Source organism: Prosopis cineraria, unplaced genomic scaffold (assembly GCF_029017545.1).
Source record: "Prosopis cineraria cultivar Desert tree isolate PC_DT_omini unplaced genomic scaffold, ASM2901754v1 PC10, whole genome shotgun sequence".
NCBI classification, from domain to species: Eukaryota; Viridiplantae; Streptophyta; class Magnoliopsida; order Fabales; family Fabaceae; genus Prosopis; species Prosopis cineraria.
In genome coordinates, this window is record NW_026555341.1 from 20,177,371 (window position 1) to 20,196,356 (window position 18,986).

Sequence of the window (18,986 nt, forward strand, 5' to 3'; positions counted from 1 at the left end):
GAGTTGATCACACTCTTGATCATGTCTGTTTCTTATACGGGATTCCACCACAAAGCATTAAAGCTCACAAGTGTTGTAAACTCTAAAATGAATAATTTCATTCAAGTTCTCTTTTGTTTATAAGAGGGAGCATGCCTAATATATGTAGCCTCATAGAGAAGACTATCTTCTAAAATTAAAATCCTAATTTTCTAATACTAAAAGGAGAAAGAAAATAATATACAATAATAAAAAATGTTCAGTCACATAATTTAGGAAATGTGATCCTAAAATTATGGGATTACAAAACTTAGAAATTAATAATATAATTAATCTTAATCTTTGACTAGACTTAAAATAGGAAACTAAAACTAGTCTTACTCCTTAAGAAAGGGAGTCAAGTCAATGGACCACTAAAATAGGAAACAATTAATGAGACAATCAAGGGATCATAAAAAAATTCAAAATCATTCCACCCTTGACTTCTTCACTAGTGTTTCATGCCTCCTTGCTTATAAGAGGCTCCACTTATAGTCTTCCTTGCATTAGGCTAGGGTTCGCATCTCTTGGGCTTGACTCATCATGGATTTGGATTTTAAATACATTATACACATATAAATGCTGTCCTTTGGACTTGAGAGGAGTGCCCTAATACTTTCCAAGCTCTTGGACTTCTTGTATAAGACTAAACAAGGCTTGCTTCATGGCTTTAGTTTAGGCTTTTATCATTAGACCTCCAATACATTATAAAGGGTTTTTAGGCACATAGGATTGGAACTGTTAGGCTCCTTGCCTTGGGTTCCCTTCATGTCACCATGCTTATGATTACCATCCTCAAGTTTCGTTATGATTAATACCATGTCATCCGTGCTAGGGGGTCCATCTTTCCCTCCCAGTTGGAAAGGATTTATCCTCAAATCTACATAATCATGTAAAGATAGATAAGAAACATTGAATGTGGCACTAAAATTGCCATAAGAGCTAGGAAAATCAATCTTGTAAGCATTACCATTAATTCTTTCTAAAACTTAGAAAGGTCTATCTCCTCAAGCTTGAAGTTTGGACTTCCTCTAATTATGAAATCTCTTTTTTCTTAAATGTAACCAAATATAATCTCCACGCTCAAAGATCACACGTCTCCTACCTTTATTAGCTTGCTTGGCATCTTTCTCTCTATGTTTGCTTTAACCTTAGCATGTGAGTCCTGCAAAAACTCAACTTTTCTCTTGCCATAAGTGTTAGCATGCTCAAAAAAAGGCAAAGGTAAAATATCAATAGGAGATAATAGATTAAAACCATGAACAATTTAAAATAGAGAATAAGAAGTAGAAGAATGAACAGCCTTGTTATAAGAAAATTCAATATGAGGTAAACAATTTACCCAATTCTTCAAATTCTTTTGAATTATTGCTCTTAGCAGTGTAGTCATAGTTCTGTTGACTAACTCAATTTGACCATCAGTTTATGGATGGGTAATAGTAGAAAATAGTAACTTAGTCTCTTTAAAAAATAAGTCAGAAATATTAACAGAATCATTAATCTTAGCACAAGCAATAAGGTATGCCATCTTAAAAAAATTGTCAACAATAATAAATATGGAATCTTTGCCTGCAGAAGATTTAGGCAATTCAATTATAAAATCTATAGAGATATGCTCTCAAGGGTAAGAGGGGACGAGTAAAGGAGATCAAAGTCTATGAGTGATTTTACAGTAATTTACAGTGATTTTGTTGATTGCTCTACAATCAACACACATCCACCAAGATCAATTGGACAAGCTTTATGACCTTTTACGCTATAACCAGACAAATTTTCATATGTAGGAAAATCATTTATAGTACAAAAGATCATAGCATGTAACTTAAAATTCTCCTTCTGATTTGCATCAAACACTTCCACACCTACCTCTCACAACACTTTCAAATCTTTAATCAGAGGTCTTAGGTAAATATCAATATCATTTCCCGGTTGTTTTAGTCCTGGTCAACATGGATAGTATCATGTGCTTTCGTTTCAAGCACAACCTAGGTGATAGATTGTAAATCACCAAAAGAACAGGCCATGAACTATGTATACTACTAAGACTACCATAAAGATTTATTCCATTGGTAGAAAGTCCAAGCCTCAAGTTCCCTGCCTTATTGCCAAATTCGGGAAACAATTGATCAATTTTCTTCCATTGAGGAGAATCGGCTGGATGTCAAAGTTTCCATCAGATATCCTCTCATTTGCATGCCACATCAAGTTCTTTGCATCATTAGTATTTGCAAACAAACGCTTGAACCTTGGTATAATTGGAAGATACCATAAGACCTTTGTAGGAGCCCCCTTCTCTTTGTACCGTGGTGCCTCACATTTCAGACACTTTTCCTCCCCTTCAAGCTCTTTTCTGTACAACACACAATCATTAGGATATGCGTGTATTTTTTTATACTTCATACCCATTGGACACAAGATCTTCTTGGCATCATAATAACGATTTGGTAGTGCATTGCCTTTCAGAAACATTATTTGAAGTAACTCTAACAACCATGTGAAACTTTGGTCACTCCACCTAGTTCTTGCCTTTAAGGTAACTAGTTTTAACACCCCAGATAACAAACTAAAATCAGTGTACCTCGGGTATAGAGGCTTCTCTACATTAGTGCGCAAGTTATCATACACATGTGCTCGTTCAAAAGCCTCTTCCCCAACATCACGGATCATGTCCTTTAACCGATCTTCATTCATTTCTACTTCATCATCAAGATTATCAACTCCCACGCATTGAGATGTGTTACTATAATTTTTCAATCGTTCCCATGCTAAATCCATATTGTATAATTTTTGAAAATCCCATCACAAACTAAGTGCTCTCTTATTTCGGCAATACCTAGTCTCCTCTCATTTAAACAATTAACACAAGGACAATAGAACCTTTCACTATTGTCAATAGCATTTTTCTTAGCAAATTCCAAAAATTCTTTCACCCCATTATCATACTCGTCACTCGTTCATCTAGCATTCATCCAACTACGATCCATGTGTCACCTCCTAAAGAATATAACTAATATTATTACCTTCAAACTATTTCAAGAAACTAAGTTTCTAATTAAATTAAGATTTGAAAAAATTTTGGCAGAGTCTCTCCTGAAAATTGGATCTCCCAAGACTTTAAAAAAAAATTACAAGAGAAAATTAACAATTTTAAACCAAATAAATGATCACATACAACAACTTGAGGCCTTATGAAGCCAGTAACAACATTTTCAATAATAATCAATATCATTAAAAACTAAATTTAAGCAAATTAGAGGAAAGAATGAATTCAAAAAAAATTTCAGAGTCTCCCCTAAAAATTGGACTTCCCAAAAGTTTTAGAAAATTTTACACGAGAAAATTAACAATTTTAAACTAAATAAGTGATCACATGCAACAACCTGAGGCTTTATGAAGCCACTAACAGCACTCCCAGCAATAATCAATATCATTAAAAAGTAAATTTAAGCATTATAAAATTTAAAAATTCATATTCAACACATACCTGGGTGGCGACAGCTACAACAACGGCTCAACACTAAAAGAGTAAGGAAGGGAGAAGGAGTGGTAGCAGGGAAGAGGCATTAAGGAGGAGGAGGGGGAGGGGGAGGGGGCTGGGCAGACGAGGGGGAGGGGTGCCGGCGAGGGAATAGAGACGAGGGGGAGGGCGCGAGAGGGAGGAGAACTAAACGGAGAGGAAGGAGACAAGGAATTAAAAAAACACTTTTTACACCGAGTGGACGAGGGGGAGGGCGCGAGAAGGAGGAGAACTAAATGGAGAGGAAGGAGACAAGGAATTTAAAAAACACTTTTTACACCGAGTGCAGCCACTCGGTGTAAAAAGTGTTCTTTTTACATCGGGTGCTCGGCTACCCGATTTAAAAAGTGAGCTTTTTACATCGGGTACACCCACCCGGTGTAAAAAGTGAGCTTTTTACAGTAGGTGCTTGGCCACCCATTGTAAAAAGTGTTGAATAATTTAATATAATTACAAAATTGCCACCACCTTTATTTTTTACACCGTTTGCCTTTCAACCGATATAAAAAGTATCCTGTAAATTTTATATTTTGTACTAGTGAAGCCATCGTCCATAGTTTCAAGAACTAGATGGGCCCATGGAAGTTGCTGAAGGGCTTCTTCATCAGCAACTCCCTCATGCCGTCATAAAGGTAGCATAAAAACATCATCCCTAGGGTTATCTGATTGTCACAAAAGGGGGACTCGGCAATCCTCAAGTGTAGCTACACGAATTTTGATCCCCTTAGGGCCAGGATCCACTGGCTCAATAGAATCCAAATGAAGTCTAAATGCTTCGTAAGGTTGATGAGCTTGTTGATCGGCTTCTCAAAGAACAGCTTCATAATCTTTGTATAAGAGCTTGCACTCCTAATCTTACTCTCCAATTTAGCTAAAAGGGGGATGTAGGAGTCATGCCTCTCAGGGATTGCGTAAAAGTTCTCTTATCTAGAGATAGGCAACCTCAGGTGCATGAAGACGTCCCATAAGTTGATGGACATAGACTCAGAATATGAAGGCATTACAGTATGGAGCCTAGAAACTTAAAAGGGCTATCAGAAGGTTGATCAGGATGTCGACATCAGCAAGACAGTTGAATAAGGTCATAGAGACCCATCTCCTTCCACTAGGGCACATAAGTCAACTTTAAGCGTCTTACCCAGTTGATCCAAGCATGAGGAGACTGGGATTAGTTTCTAAGCTTTTGGCAGGGTGACTCAGGAAAAGACGAGGTCATTTAGGCCAAAACCAAATTGTAGATGGAGGTTAGTGGCCATGGATTTAGTTAAGTAAGGGCTGTCATTTCAGACAAGTGAGGTGAAATAGGCAAGAACCCAATGTCACTCATATTAGAGATTTGAAAATTTGAAGGAGAAATATTAGAGAAAAATAAAGAATAGTTAGCATATTTCCCCTAGTAAAATAGAAGGGCTAAACAAGCAAAGTAAAAAGCTTACCAGAAGTTGACGGAATCATAGAATGAAGAATCCTCTTGTGATGAAAATAAAGAAATATCAAAACGAAGGCCTAATCCAAGGGAAATAAGGTTTTTTCTTTAATTAAATACGTACTGTTACAAATTCATCGAGTGAGGCAATAGGATTTCAGATAGTGGCTAGGGAATCAAGTAGACTTTCGGTGGATATGGAAGACAGAGCAGCAGTAGAAGCAGCGACAAAAGTAGAGGAAGCCATTTGAGAGCAAAGGAAAGATTAGAGTAAGGGAGGCAAATGCTTGAATGTCAAGAAACAGCAGAAAGGGCAAGAGAAGTGACTATACAAAGAAATAAGTTTATATTAACAAAAGGTGCTTAGAGATGAAGTGACATTTCAGTTTTTTCAAATATACCATGTGGCTTATGTTATTAGTCACTGGCATGCAGGGGCATTATTTGGGCTAAAATATGAAATGTTGCTTAGATAGGTCACAGGGTTAGTTGGGTTGAGTAATTGAAAAGTTAGGCTCAGTACAAAAAAAGGGGCCGACCTCGAAGCTCTATAAAGGCCATGATAAAATAAACATGCCGAAATCTTGTTAGTTACAAACATTGGACCATTGGCATAAGAAGACACAATCTCGAGTAATTCCAGAATCTGCGGACATCATGCCCAAGTATCTTGGTGAGATGGGTTGATTACCAAAAATGAAGAACACAAATAAAGATCGTGCCATGAGTTTCGCGAGATCCCTGATTCCTTGGCAAAATGTGCTAGGTTTTAAGGGAGAGGCTATCACTACTCTAACATTATAAATAAAAGATGAAAACACAGAAGAAAGACAATCAACATTCAATCAAAGATTTTCATTTTTACACTTTGTAGCCTCTAGTTTTATCGGTTAGTTTTACTTTCAATTTAGACTTGTAACTTCTCGCATTTCAATAAAATCAAATATTTATTTTACTAAAGCCTTGTATATCTTTTACACCTGAGTAAATTATGGTAAGAGAGTTTGGGACTCTTTTGTTATCAATTAAGACTCAGCATTTTTGGCACGCCTGATATTTGTTGTTCATCACAAACAGAATCATTACCATTTCACTTAATGCAACAATAAGTGATGGATCAAAATACATGATGACCCAACAAGACTAAACTAAAATCTCACAAATTACACTCAATTATTGTATCCCAAAAAGCAACATTGAGTATTGTAGAACTAGGAGAGACTTGATAGTTCAGAAACTATAGGTCTAGGAAGATTTAAAATCCTAAACTCACTTGTAATGTAATATTTTCCTTTAATTTTTAAAAACAGTGTAATATCACCCCTACCACAAATGAAAGTTAACTCTAACTATCAGTTAATCAAAAAATTATAAAAAAGAATCTCAAAAATAATAAAAAAATATAGAAAATGACTAAAAATTTTGAAGTCATTTTTTCTAACTTTTTTAATCAACTAATAGTTAAAATTAATATTTGTTAGTGATAAAAAAGTATTATATCATTTTTAAAAGTTTTGAGAAAATATTATACTAAAATCAAGTTTAAAATTTCAGATACACTCCAATACCTATAATTTTAAGGTGAATTTGTTATTTAACTCGAAACTGATCAGTCCCTGTGAAGGTGGCTAGCCAATCCTAATCAAGCTTAGACCTGCCCCCGCTCCCCCTCCTGCGCGTCCCACCACGGCTAGCCAGAACAACACAAGCTCGTGATCCAGTAGCTCCCAGAAGGGACCCCCTCTGTAGTAAAGCCACGATAAGCGGGGTCCGGGGACACTACTTCCCCCATCTAATCTTCTTCTCATTTTTTCTTTTGATGAAGTTTTGTCATTTTTTCAACCTCTCTATATATGGTTCATATAATCATATCAACACTTGGTCATCAATTTTTGTTGTTACTGCGAGCTTCTCTGGTGTGGATGAAATCTCCCCACATCCATTTATCACCAAATTTTCTTGATGATGTCATTGTAATACAGCAACTTGTGACGAGTGTTACAAACTGTTCATGATAAGATATGGTTTTCATGATTTTAATGGATTAGAAGTCTCTAACATGCTTTCCTCTAATACCATTTATAATGTCCTATGCACCTTTCTGACTTTGTTTTCCTTTTTTTTTTCTTTTTTGAATCGTTAGCTTTTGCATAAAATAAAAAAAAATTCAATATCTAAAAATGCCAAATTGAAAAAGTTTTGTATTGTTTATTTGATTTTTTTTAAGAGAATATCAAAATTATACATTTGTATCTTTGAAAAACCATTAAAAAAAATTACAAAGCTCTATCATTTTATTTTTTAAATAAAATTGAAAAGGAAAGGCATTATAAAAATTATCCGAGAAAATCAGATTAGAAGCATGGAGGCCCCTAGACCAGATTTTGACATGTTTACGATGGAATAAATAATAGGGTCCTGTAAGATTTGCAGCCTCAAACTTTGTCTATATTGTAAATTTAACAAGGAAACCAGTAATATCAAAGTACCATCTCAGACCCATACAAGAGTCCCAATTGCATTAACTGCATTCTGGCGCAGATTGTTTCCCTTGTCTTTCTTTTCTTATCTTTATTGTTGATCACAAACTTGATCTCATCACTAGCATCTTCTCAATTTGTCTGTTTGAGATGAATTTACTTCAAATGGGGTCATACCCACTTGGTTACTTCCAAAGGTGAAAAGGCAAATCAATAGTCTTTGATATGATGGGACTATAACTTATCTAATCAAGAAGGAAGATATTGAACATGTTTTCATCTCAAGTAGATGTCACTTTCTCCAGAGAATAGACAAATCGTAGGGCTTTTCATATGGCAGCTCAAGTTTAATTTCCAAATTATGGAGGAATCTATAATATATGTTTGCCGAATATTAAAGTATAAGCTTTTAATTTAAGTAAAGCTTGACAATTATTTTTTATCATAACTAGGCACATTTCCCATATATAGCAGCGCACCGAGTTTAAAAAAATGAGCGACATTGTTTATCACCTGTGAACAGTACAACTTGTTATAGTTTTTGTGGGACATATATACTCTCTCTGCGAATCATAATATAAAAAGTATTTTTTAAAAGCTTTATTCAATACAAAATATAAGATATTGGGTGAATGTTATATATATATATATATATTTCAATTACACCCTTAATTTATTGAGTAATTAATAATGATGTTTTGAAAAGTCAAATATTATATTTATTATACTTAAGGATAAGATTGAAAATATATGAAAATTTTAAAAAAATAAAAATTATAACTAACTTTTTTAAAAATATAAATTAATTAATAATGGCTTATATATGATATATAAGAATTATATATATATATATAAATTTTAATTTTTTGGCTACAAAACCAGAGTTTGAACCTGCCATTATCCACACCCACCTCACGCTTGTCACTTGAACTAATCCCATATATATTGATTTAAATGCATTTTCTTATATAAAAGGTTTTTCACACTTGAAAGTCCTAACCTGACTAGATGGTCATGAGAACTTTGGTACCTTGTTAACGATAATTTAATTTTAGGTATTAAGTGAAAGATTAAAAATAATAAGTATAAAATATTAAACTTGGGAGAATGACAAATAAGGACCTCATAAGAATATTAATGTCAAATTAGGATTTTTCAACACTAATGTTTCCAAATTCATCACTCTTTCTCTCATGTTTTTGTATTAAAAATCTTGATTTAACATTAATTTTCTTACAAGGTCCTTATTTGTCATTCTCCTTATAAACTTTATAAAAAATCTCAATATTTATAAATTATGAACAATATGATTTATTCTTTAGATTCCGCAAATTAAAAAAGTAATTTCTTTCATTTTAATTTATAACAATGTTATCACATGAAAAAAAATAATATGTATGATTAACGTTTATTTTAATTGTTGGGTGATAATGTATTGTTCTTGATATGAAAAGGAAGAAATTTCTCCATGAAAAAAAAAAAAAAAAACTGTTGTTGAAGTGTCTATTCAATTAGTCCACTAGGGAAGGTCCCACGTACTTAACACTGAGCATGTTCTAAAAGTCTACTTATAGGGCTACACAAACGGGAGAAAGGCAGACATTCATCCATCCTTAGCTTCTATGAACTGATTGTTGCCTTAACCATTGATAACCTAACAGCTTCACACAAATTTCCATCAAAGTTTGCTCCTTAAGAACCTAGAGTGTCTCCTCTTTCATATGTTCTTGTCCCTTTTGTCCTCAAAAAAGTTCTCATAATACTTGAATTTCCTCACTTTCCTAGGATTATTCCAGTGTCTTTGTCTGTATCTTCTTCTTTCCCTGATTTTTTTTACACTTGAAATTATGCTAAAAGATTCAGTAACTAAGGTTACCATAAAATCAGCTGCTAACCACAGCCTCCATCCCTTGCAGAGTTTGAACTCTGAGAACAAACATAGTCGCTTCCTTGAGACTTCCTTTTCTTCATACTTGGACAGAAATGGAGGAGCTTTTGAGAAAAAAGTTGCAGATTCAAGCAAAAACTTCAACTCCTTTAGCAGCAACAGAGAAGATGATGATCATCTTCACATGGGAAAAAAGAAGGGAGAAGACGAAGAAATTGGGGTATTTTCTGCTGAAAAGTACTTCAATGGAGGAATAATGGAGGATAGTCCAAGTGTTTCAAACAACATGCCTGCCAGAAAGTTTCAGCATCATCATCGTCATCTTCCTCATCAGAAAGAAAAACAAGAAGCAAATCTAGAAGAAACCAGAAAGAGCAAAGTTCCCTCAAGAGGAACTCCCAGTGTTCGTTCTACATCAAGCTGGAACAGCCAAAGTGCATTACTGAAAACTGCTCTGAAGAATTCTTCAAGGAATGGTAGAAAAAAAGTTCAAGGGAGAAGTCTCATAGCTAATCTTCGCTGTAAATGCTACTGTTCTGATAAGGATTCTGTTGATGTCAGAAGCAACAATTCTGGGGAAATCAGCTTCAGCAAAAATAGTGTTTCTTTTGGTGTAGTTCATGAGAAAACGTCATCAAGTCCCAAAAAGTCCTTTGAAACTTTCTATTCTGGGTTGGAAGACCAGCTAGTGAATATCCAACTTCAACCAGAATATGAAGTGGAGAAACCAAGGAAATCACTGGAGGTGTTTGGCTCACCTATAATGGAAACCAGAAGCAAGTCCTTGAGCTTTGATAAAAGGTTCAGAAAGCCTTCTTCTTCTTCTTCTTCATGGAATCATCATGCTGCTGCTGCTCCAAAATCAGAAGAAATGGACTTCTCTGCAAATTCAGGTGGGAACTACATTAATGATGCTGCTAGTGATGCAAGTTCAGATCTTTTTGAGATTGAGAGCTTTACAGGAGCCAAATCCAAGCCTTACCTTGCAAGACAAGCATCCGATGCAGCTAACTCGGGCTGTGTCACCCCGACAACTTGCTATGCTCCGAGCGAGGCTAGCATAGAGTGGAGTGTTGTCACTGCTAGTGCAGCAGAATACTCAGTCTTATCAGATTGTGAAGAGCAAAGATCAGTGGCTACCATGAGGAGTCCTATCACAAATACATTTGGTTCTTCAACAAATGGGAAAAGCAAAGCTAATGGAGATATGCAAAGAAGGAAATCTGGAAGTCTCTTGGGCTGCAAGAGTCATAAAGCTGTGAGAGTTGCTGGGGATGCCTTTATCAGACATCAGAAAGCAAGTTCTAACATCCCACAAGTGACAAAGACGGGAAGTTTCGATCCAAGACATGGCGTCCAACATGCTTATGGCTTGCAGCAGCCGAGGCAGAGGTCACACTCTCCGAATGCTTCACAACTCCTGTATGTTTAGTTGAAAGGTTTAGTTCCTTTTGTGTCCTTGCACTATGCTTTTGATGTTTGTTTGATGCGTATTTTCCTTTCAAAATTTGTAGTTGCTTGTTTGAAACTTAATGGAAATGGTTGCTTTGTACGCATAGCTTCCATACCATATCATAGGAACAAAGATGGAATGTGAAATAGATGATAAAGCACTACTTCCAATGTTTTCTCATCAAGCCAAGAGTCTACTTGTATGGTTTTACCTTTATGCTTAGTGTTGAATCTGATTTTAGGATTGAGTTATGAATATTTTGAAGATTGCAATTTTCTTATATTTTTATAATAATAAAAATGATAATAAGAATAAATTATTGAAAAACTATTAGTCAAGAAATCATCAATAAATTAAAATCGAAAAATGTTTGACAGAGTCCTAATAATTTGAAGAATTATCTCTTGAAAAGAAACTACAAACTAGTTCAAAGTGTTAGAAGATTCTCCTAAAAGAGGACAGACCAGCAAGCAAGATTATCTAATAAAGAAGAGACTGAAAAGAAAAGATTTGAACCTTGCATGTAGATGATGCCAAGTCTTAGTATTGATATTTTCAAGGGAAAATATAACTATTGATTGTTGTAATTTTAACATGTTATGGTATAGGTACTTGTAGTTTTGTTTCATTACTTTAGGTTTCTTCAGTTTATCTCGTTTATAACATTAGTTCCTTTATTTTTAAACATTTAAAAGAATGATGAGATGACACTAATAATGTTAAAAAGTATGACCTGTAACTAATGTTGTTAATTTATTCTGAGATGGAATTATAATTCAATAGACTAAAACATGAAAAATGAAACAGAATAAGGTGGACAACACCATTAATTTATAGAATCATAATTCAACTTTAGCACAAATTAATAACGTTAGTCATATATTAAAATATTTAAAACCATTATCTCAATCTCATAGTCTTTTTGGGCACATTCAAAAATAAAAGAACTAATATTGCATATGGGATAAACTAGAAGGATCTAGAATAATTAAAAAAATTATAGGAACTTATACCAAAACTATTAAAATTATAGGGACCGATAGTTATCTTTTTCTATTTTCAATTATATTTTCTTAATGGTCCTTTAAACCACCAAAGAAGGGAAAAAAAAAAGCAACTTAACCATCCTCCACCACACAAAATAATAATAGTAATAATAATAATAATAAAAATAAATAAAATAAAAAAATAAAAAAGAAAAGGAAAGAAACGAAAAAGAAATCTGCAAGGAACAATGAGAGGCGCTTTTTGTATTTCTTAAATCTTCTGCAATGACAAAAGAAATTTATGGCAGAACCGAAGTTTCTTCTTTATGTGAATAATGATGAGGACTTTTAATTGCAAAGTGAATACAAGTTAAAGTTTCTTTCACTATTGAATTGAAGTGCACTGAATATATTTACTGGACAGAATACAACTTTCAAGACTGATGCACACTGATAGAATGTCGTTACAATGACATGCAGCTAACAACAACTGAACCTAAATAAGCACCAAAGCAATGAAGCAAGTGAGCATTCAATTCCTAAACTAACTGATGAATAAGGTGGTCCCTTCTCCTTCAATCTAATCAACAACATATTCTTGTGTCAAGTTTTGGCACCAAGATAATAGGGACAGCACAAAGGCTAAGGCTCTCACGCACAAAGCCTTTCATCATTAATTCCTCTACTTGGCACTAGATCTCCTTAGTTTCTTTAGGGCTAGCCCTATAAGCAGGCTTATTTGGAATAGTAGCTCCGGGCAAGAAATCTATCCTATGTTCAATTCCTCTTAAAGGAGGAAGTCTATCAGGAATTTCATCAAGGAATAAATCTCTATAATCCTGCAACAAAGAGACAACACTAGAAAAAAAAGTAGGGTCAAGAGTATCAGTAGAAAAATAAATATTCTTGAGAATTACAATAAGATCTCGCTCACTTATTAAAGCCTTTTGAATCTCACTTTTCTCAGACAATAATATTTTCTTTTCATTATTTTTTTTTCACTCTCACTATTCTATCTTTTTTCTCACCTTCTCATAACTCTTTTTCCTTTCTTTTGATTGATTTTCAAGTAAAGTAATACTCTTTTTCTTTTCTCTTACTCATGCCACAATCAAGGAGATCTCTCCTTTGCTTGTAATCTTGAGCAATCTTCAATTGATCTTCATAGGCTTGGATGGACCTAAGAGGATTTAATACAATAGTCTTGCCTTTAAAAGGCACCTTGTATTAATTTCTGAAACCATCATGAGTAGCTTTACTATCAAACTGTGAAGGCCTACCTAATAATAAATGTCCAACAAGTATAGGGGGCTACATCATATAATACATCACAAGTATAAACCTTAACAGAGAAAGTAATCAACACTTGCTTAGAAACCTTAATGTTAGCACAATCATTCAACCATTGCAATTTGTAGGGCTTAGGGTGGGGAATTAAAGGTAGAGATAATTTATCTACAAGTAAAGTGCTAGCTATGTTAGTGCAACTACCACTATCAATTACCATGTTACGTACTTTCTCTTTGATGAAGCATCTAGTGTGAAAAATATGCTCACGTTTCTTATGTTCATCATCCTCCTTTGGTTGAATATTAAGAGCTCTTCTTGCCACCAAGATAAAGTCAACTACATGATTGTATTCAAGCTCATCATTTGATTCATGGGAGGCAGAATCATCATCAACATTATCAGCATCATCTTTATCACTTTCATGCATACTATCATAGCCACCATCATCTCTTAAGATCATAATTCTTTTATTGCTACAATCTCTCACCATGTGACCCACACCATGGCATTTAAAACACTTAATAGGAGAAGTGTTAGATGAATAAGAAGAAGGTTTAGGGTTATAAGGTTTACCCTCATACTTGGTCTTTATTTCTTCCTTGGCCTTAGATGTATCTTTGGCTTTGGAATCCTTCCATTTGGAAGTTGCCTTGGAGTCTTTCTAAGAAGACTTAGAACGTTTGCTCTTATTTCTCTGCCTCAACTTTATAGCTTTATGTATGAGCTCTTCCTTGTCCACAAAGGTGTACAAGTCAAGCTTATCTCTCAACTCTGGCCTCAAGCCATCTATAATTCTTGACATTACTTCACGTTCATTTTCTTGAATGTTTGCATGAAATTTCAAGATATTCAACTCATTCACATACATGTCCACTATCATAGATCCTTGAAAAAAATTCTCAATTTTCTATTCAACTCTATGTAGTAGTAGCTGGGGACATAAGCCTTTCTCAAGTATCTTTTAAGCTTCTCCCATATTTTAATAGGCTTTTTTCCAAGTTGGCTTCTTTTGTACTGTAAATCTTGCCACTAATAAATAGCATAGTTAGTAGAATTCAAAGAAGTAGTTTTTACCTTCCTTAACTCAGACAAATCAAGATTCATAAAGATTTGGTCCATCTTCATTTCTTAATTAAGGTATTTTTCTAGATTGTTGCTACCTTTAAATGAAGGATACTTTACTTTCTAGTTCAGTAAGTCAACATCATGCTTTGAGGATTTCTTTCATTTAAAAGAAGGGAGTTCTTCATACTCCTCATCATCGCTGGGGGTCTCATACTTCTTTTCCTTTTTAGAAGAGGACATCTCGGCTCATCTTGATCCTCCTTATGGAACTTATGATCAAGTTCCAAGCGAAATTGTTGCAACTGTATTTTAATAAGTTCTAAAACAAAGTTCATATCAATGCTAGGGGATTCATCCTTGTTACTCATGTTCACAAAAGCACTAGAAACCATATAAGATAAAAATGAATCTTCACACACATAAACTCACATGTTTACTCTTAAGAGAAATAAGATCACTCATGTTTCACAAAAAGAAAAAAAAGGTTTTTTTTTTAATGATGAAAAACACACTTGCCTTTTACCACTCACTAAGCTTGTGGATAGAATTTAATGGTGAAACCAAACATAGATCAAGAAACTAAGAAACAACCAAGTAAATATCTTCTAAATTAAGGAAACTAGAAAACAACACAAGATGAAAAGAGGATATTTTTTTGCAATTTTTTTTTTGAAATTTTGAAACAAATAGGAAAGCAAAATTTTCAAATAAAATCAAGCTTTCAAAAGGAAAAACCACATGTGAAAAAAAAAATAGGAAAGAAAGAAATGAAAGTCAAAGAGTCAAATACTCAAAGATAAAAATAAGAAGCCAAATAGAATAGGAGAATAGCACAAATAGCAAAATAGGAGAGTAGATAATTTGAAAAGTGCTATCAAAAATTAAAAATAAAAAAGTGACCAAAGTAGAAGACTTTCTTATCATCCAAGTTGATTTTTCTCTTTAGGCAACCTCTTAGTGACTTGGAGTTCAAGAATAGCTTTTTTTATAGTCACAACTCATAGCAATATACATATATATATATACACATACATATATATATATATATATATATATTTGTAATTTTTTTTGAATTTTTGGATTTTTTTTCCTTTTTTTCAATACACTAACACTTTTTCCCCTTTTTGTTGCATGAATTTCTAGGTAAGTTTTTCTCTATTTTTTTTATGAGAAGGCTAATAAAATTAAAACTCACATAAAATGAAAAAGTCACAAAGATGAAGAGGAAAACCAAAAGACAGAAGTAGATAGGGTAGATAAGAGATGATCACAAAAAGAAATAACTCAAGATGAAGAAGAAGAAGAAAGGACAAGAATTCAAATCACAGCTAGAAAACTAGCAACCAAAGCTCTAATACTAATCTAATAGGGGACACGAAAGCAGAATCGTGCTAGTTTAGGGATAGAATCCTAAACACAACAAAAACACAAGAACAAAAAGAAAGGGACGAAATGTATGACGAAAATAAAGAAAGATATGAAATAAACAATGGGATTATGATCAAGGAAAAGATCCTCTAAAGCACTTGCCTCTAGGAACCTTAACCTTCGAAGACACCATAAGAGTTGATCACGCTCTTGATCATGTCTGTTTCTCACACGGGATGCCACCACAAAGCACTAAGGCTCACAAGAGTTATAAACTCTAAAATGAATAATTTCATTCAAGTTCTCTTCTGTTTACAAGAGGGAGCATGCCTAATATATATAGGCTTATAGAGAAGAATATTTTCTAAAATTAAAACCCTAATTTTCTAATACTAAAAGGGAAAAGAAAATAATATAAAATAATGAGAAAATATTCAGCCACATAATTTAGGAGATGTGATCCTAAAATTATGGGATTACGAAACTTAGAAATTAATAATATAATTAATCCCAATCTTTGACTAGTCTCAAAATAGGAAACTAAGACTAGTCTTGCTCCTTAAGAAAGGGAGTCAAGTCAAAGGACCACTAAAATAGAAAAAAATTTAGGAGACAATCAACAGATCATAAAAGATTTAAAATCACACTATCCTTAACTTCTTCATTAGGGTTTCATGCCTCCTTTCTTATAAGAGGCTCTACTTATATTCTTCCTTGCATTGGACTAGGATTTGCATCTCTTGGCCCTGAATCTTTATGGATTTAGATCTTAAACACATTATACATGCATAGATGCTCTCCTTTAGGCTTGAGAGGAGTGCCCCAATGCTCTTTAAGCTCTTAGACTTCTTGCAAAAGACTAAACAAGGTTTGCTTTATGGCTTTAGTTTGAGCTCTTATCATTGGACCTCCAATATGTTGTAAAGGGTCTTTAGACATGTTGGATTAAAAGTGGTAGGCTTCTTACTCCTTACCTTAGGTTCCTTTCATGCCACAATGCTCATAATTACCATCCTCAAGTTTCATTGTCATTAACACCATGTCATCTATGCCAGGGGGTCTATCAATATCCCTATTATTCAAATTTGATTAATTGGAGGGGACGGTTTTGTTTTTGTAACCTCCCACGTCTGAGAATAACAAGAATGTATAGGTCAAATAAAGTCGATATAATAATTTTTTTTCTTTTGGCTCTGTACACATACAAAAAGAAACACTCATATTCTCTCTTACTTAAAATCTCTCTCTTGTGTATGCATTTGCTGTGAGTCCAAGAACTAAATCCAACTCTGTGATTAAGTTCTCATACTCAGCATATCACTCGGCAACATATAAGAGGTATGTATTCCTCCTCTAAAACTTATATTGGTATTAGAGCAAAGAGTTTTTCTAAGGCTACGTTTTTTATGTATGATAATGAGACTTTGATTTGCTTACTCAATATACATACAAATCTATCTACATTTTTTTCTTTCTTTTGTATAATCTACCTCTATCTGTTTTTATCATAGTTCTAGCCAAATGAACATGTTCATATGCTTCTTGGTTGATATAAATGTTTTATATAAGGCTATACATGTATTTTTTTGTATTCTACATGTGATTTGAAGTGCCAAAAGCTACAACTATAAATAGACCAAATAATGGGTGTTTGAAAACTGAGTTTTTTGGCTGAAAGGATTGCACAAACATGTAGAGCCCAAAAAATAAAGAAAAATGACACCAAGAATGCATGAAATGGAGATCGAATGGAGGAGATATAGCCTCTAAAAGTTTCAGGTCTATTGGACCCAACCTGACGGAGGAACTTGGTCAAGCTGATCTGCTTAGAGGTAGACGATGACAAAATAAAGTGTCATTTCTATCATTGTCAAAATGACATATATGTTGTTTAGCTTAACAAAAAAAAGGTTTATTGGGCTCTTAAGCCCAAGTCCCAAAAAAAAAAATCCGGAGGGTCTTGGGTCAAGTATGGATTCCAACTCGATATGAATTATTATTTAATAAAAAAATATGAATTATAAAAAAATTTTAGGACACATGGCGTGTGGCACCCACAAGAAGGCTCTATCAGTGCGTGATGGGTCCTAAAGATGTCAACATGTGGAAAATAATGGACTAGCACATGTCATTACTAGAGTGTAGGAAGGTGGCACGTGACGTGCATGTGCCTCCTTCAAGAATGGATTTTTTTTTATTTTTAGAAATTTAAAATTTTTTAATCTAGAGAACTTCTCAGGGCCTGTGAAGGAAAGTGGAGATTCCAATTGTGACATGGTTTGTCTTTAAAAATTTCTAAATTTGAGATTTTCATTTTGATATGCTACTTGCTTGTATTTGAGACAAAATAGGAATTTATTTTTTAAATTATTTAGTGCATTTTATAAGTTTAATCAATTAAAAAAATTCCTAAATTTTGTTATTATTTTGTTAGAAAAATATGAAGCAAGAGGCTTCTGATAGCACTAATAACTTATAAAATTATTTTGTTAGTATTGAGTATCTGGATGAGCTAGATTATGAGCCTCTAAATGAGGATTTTGATCTGAAACCCTTTCAAAAGGAGGAGGAGGAGATGAACCTCAAAATGTGGATTTTAATCCTGAAGAAGATCCCAATGTTGATCTCAAAAAATATGTCGGAAGGACCTAAAGAGGTCTGCATGATGCTGGGATCAGACCAAAATATGAATTAGAGGGTGATTAGAATCTTCAAGACTAAGATGAAGATGTGGAACAACCTTTCACACCCTCAGAGATCATAAACATAGCAAAGAGAAAAGTTAAAAAAATTAAAAAGCCAGATCATATTTTATTGATAGTAAGAGCATATTCAAGCTTCATAACAAAAGAAGAACAAGCCCTAGTTGTAGGAAAAATTTTCAAATGACTCAAAAAAGAACTTATGCAATATAACAAACAAAACAAGTCGTACTCAGAAAATTCTCTATGAAATAGAGCCATCAAGGGGATGAGAGTGTAAGAAAAATATAAAGACATAATTAAACGTTGTCTTTTTAGGTCTATACCTTAAGTATCTTTCCTTTTTTCCAAAATTTATTTTTTTGGTCAAGTTATGTTTCATTGTTTTTAACACCTTGATGATTTATTATATATATGAATCATGTTATTTTTTCATGATATTTTTTTATTGCATTATATATACTTCATTTGAATGGGAGCTCTAAAAGTGATAAGTCATTTAAGAGCTATATAACAATTATAAAAATATTTATAAATTTTTTTATAGTTGATAGTGATTTTATTAGAATGCGTTAAGGTACAATGTTGCTCTTAAAATATTCTCAGAGGAGCAATATTGCCCCTAAATTATTCATGATAGCAATGTTGTCCTTGCCGTTAAAATGTTTGCTACTGTAGCTAATGGGACCCATTTTCATGAGTTAAGGTACAATTTTGCTCCTAAACTATTTTTAAAGGAGCAATGTCACCCTCACCTTTTAAAAATTATAAAATTAAATAAAAATAAAATTAT

At 33.6% G+C, this 18,986-nt stretch overlaps 1 protein-coding gene across 1 annotated transcript; it reads left to right on the forward strand.

Annotated features, from left to right (window-relative positions):
* The first annotated feature begins 9,033 nt into the window (after positions 1–9,033).
* Positions 9,034–10,966, forward strand: LOC129284573 (protein PHYTOCHROME KINASE SUBSTRATE 1-like). Its single transcript, XM_054920089.1, has one exon. It carries the CDS (start codon positions 9,289–9,291, stop codon positions 10,759–10,761), a length of 1,473 nt encoding a protein of 490 aa, XP_054776064.1. The 5' UTR covers positions 9,034–9,288; the 3' UTR covers positions 10,762–10,966.
* Positions 10,967–18,986: the final 8,020 nt, after the last annotated feature.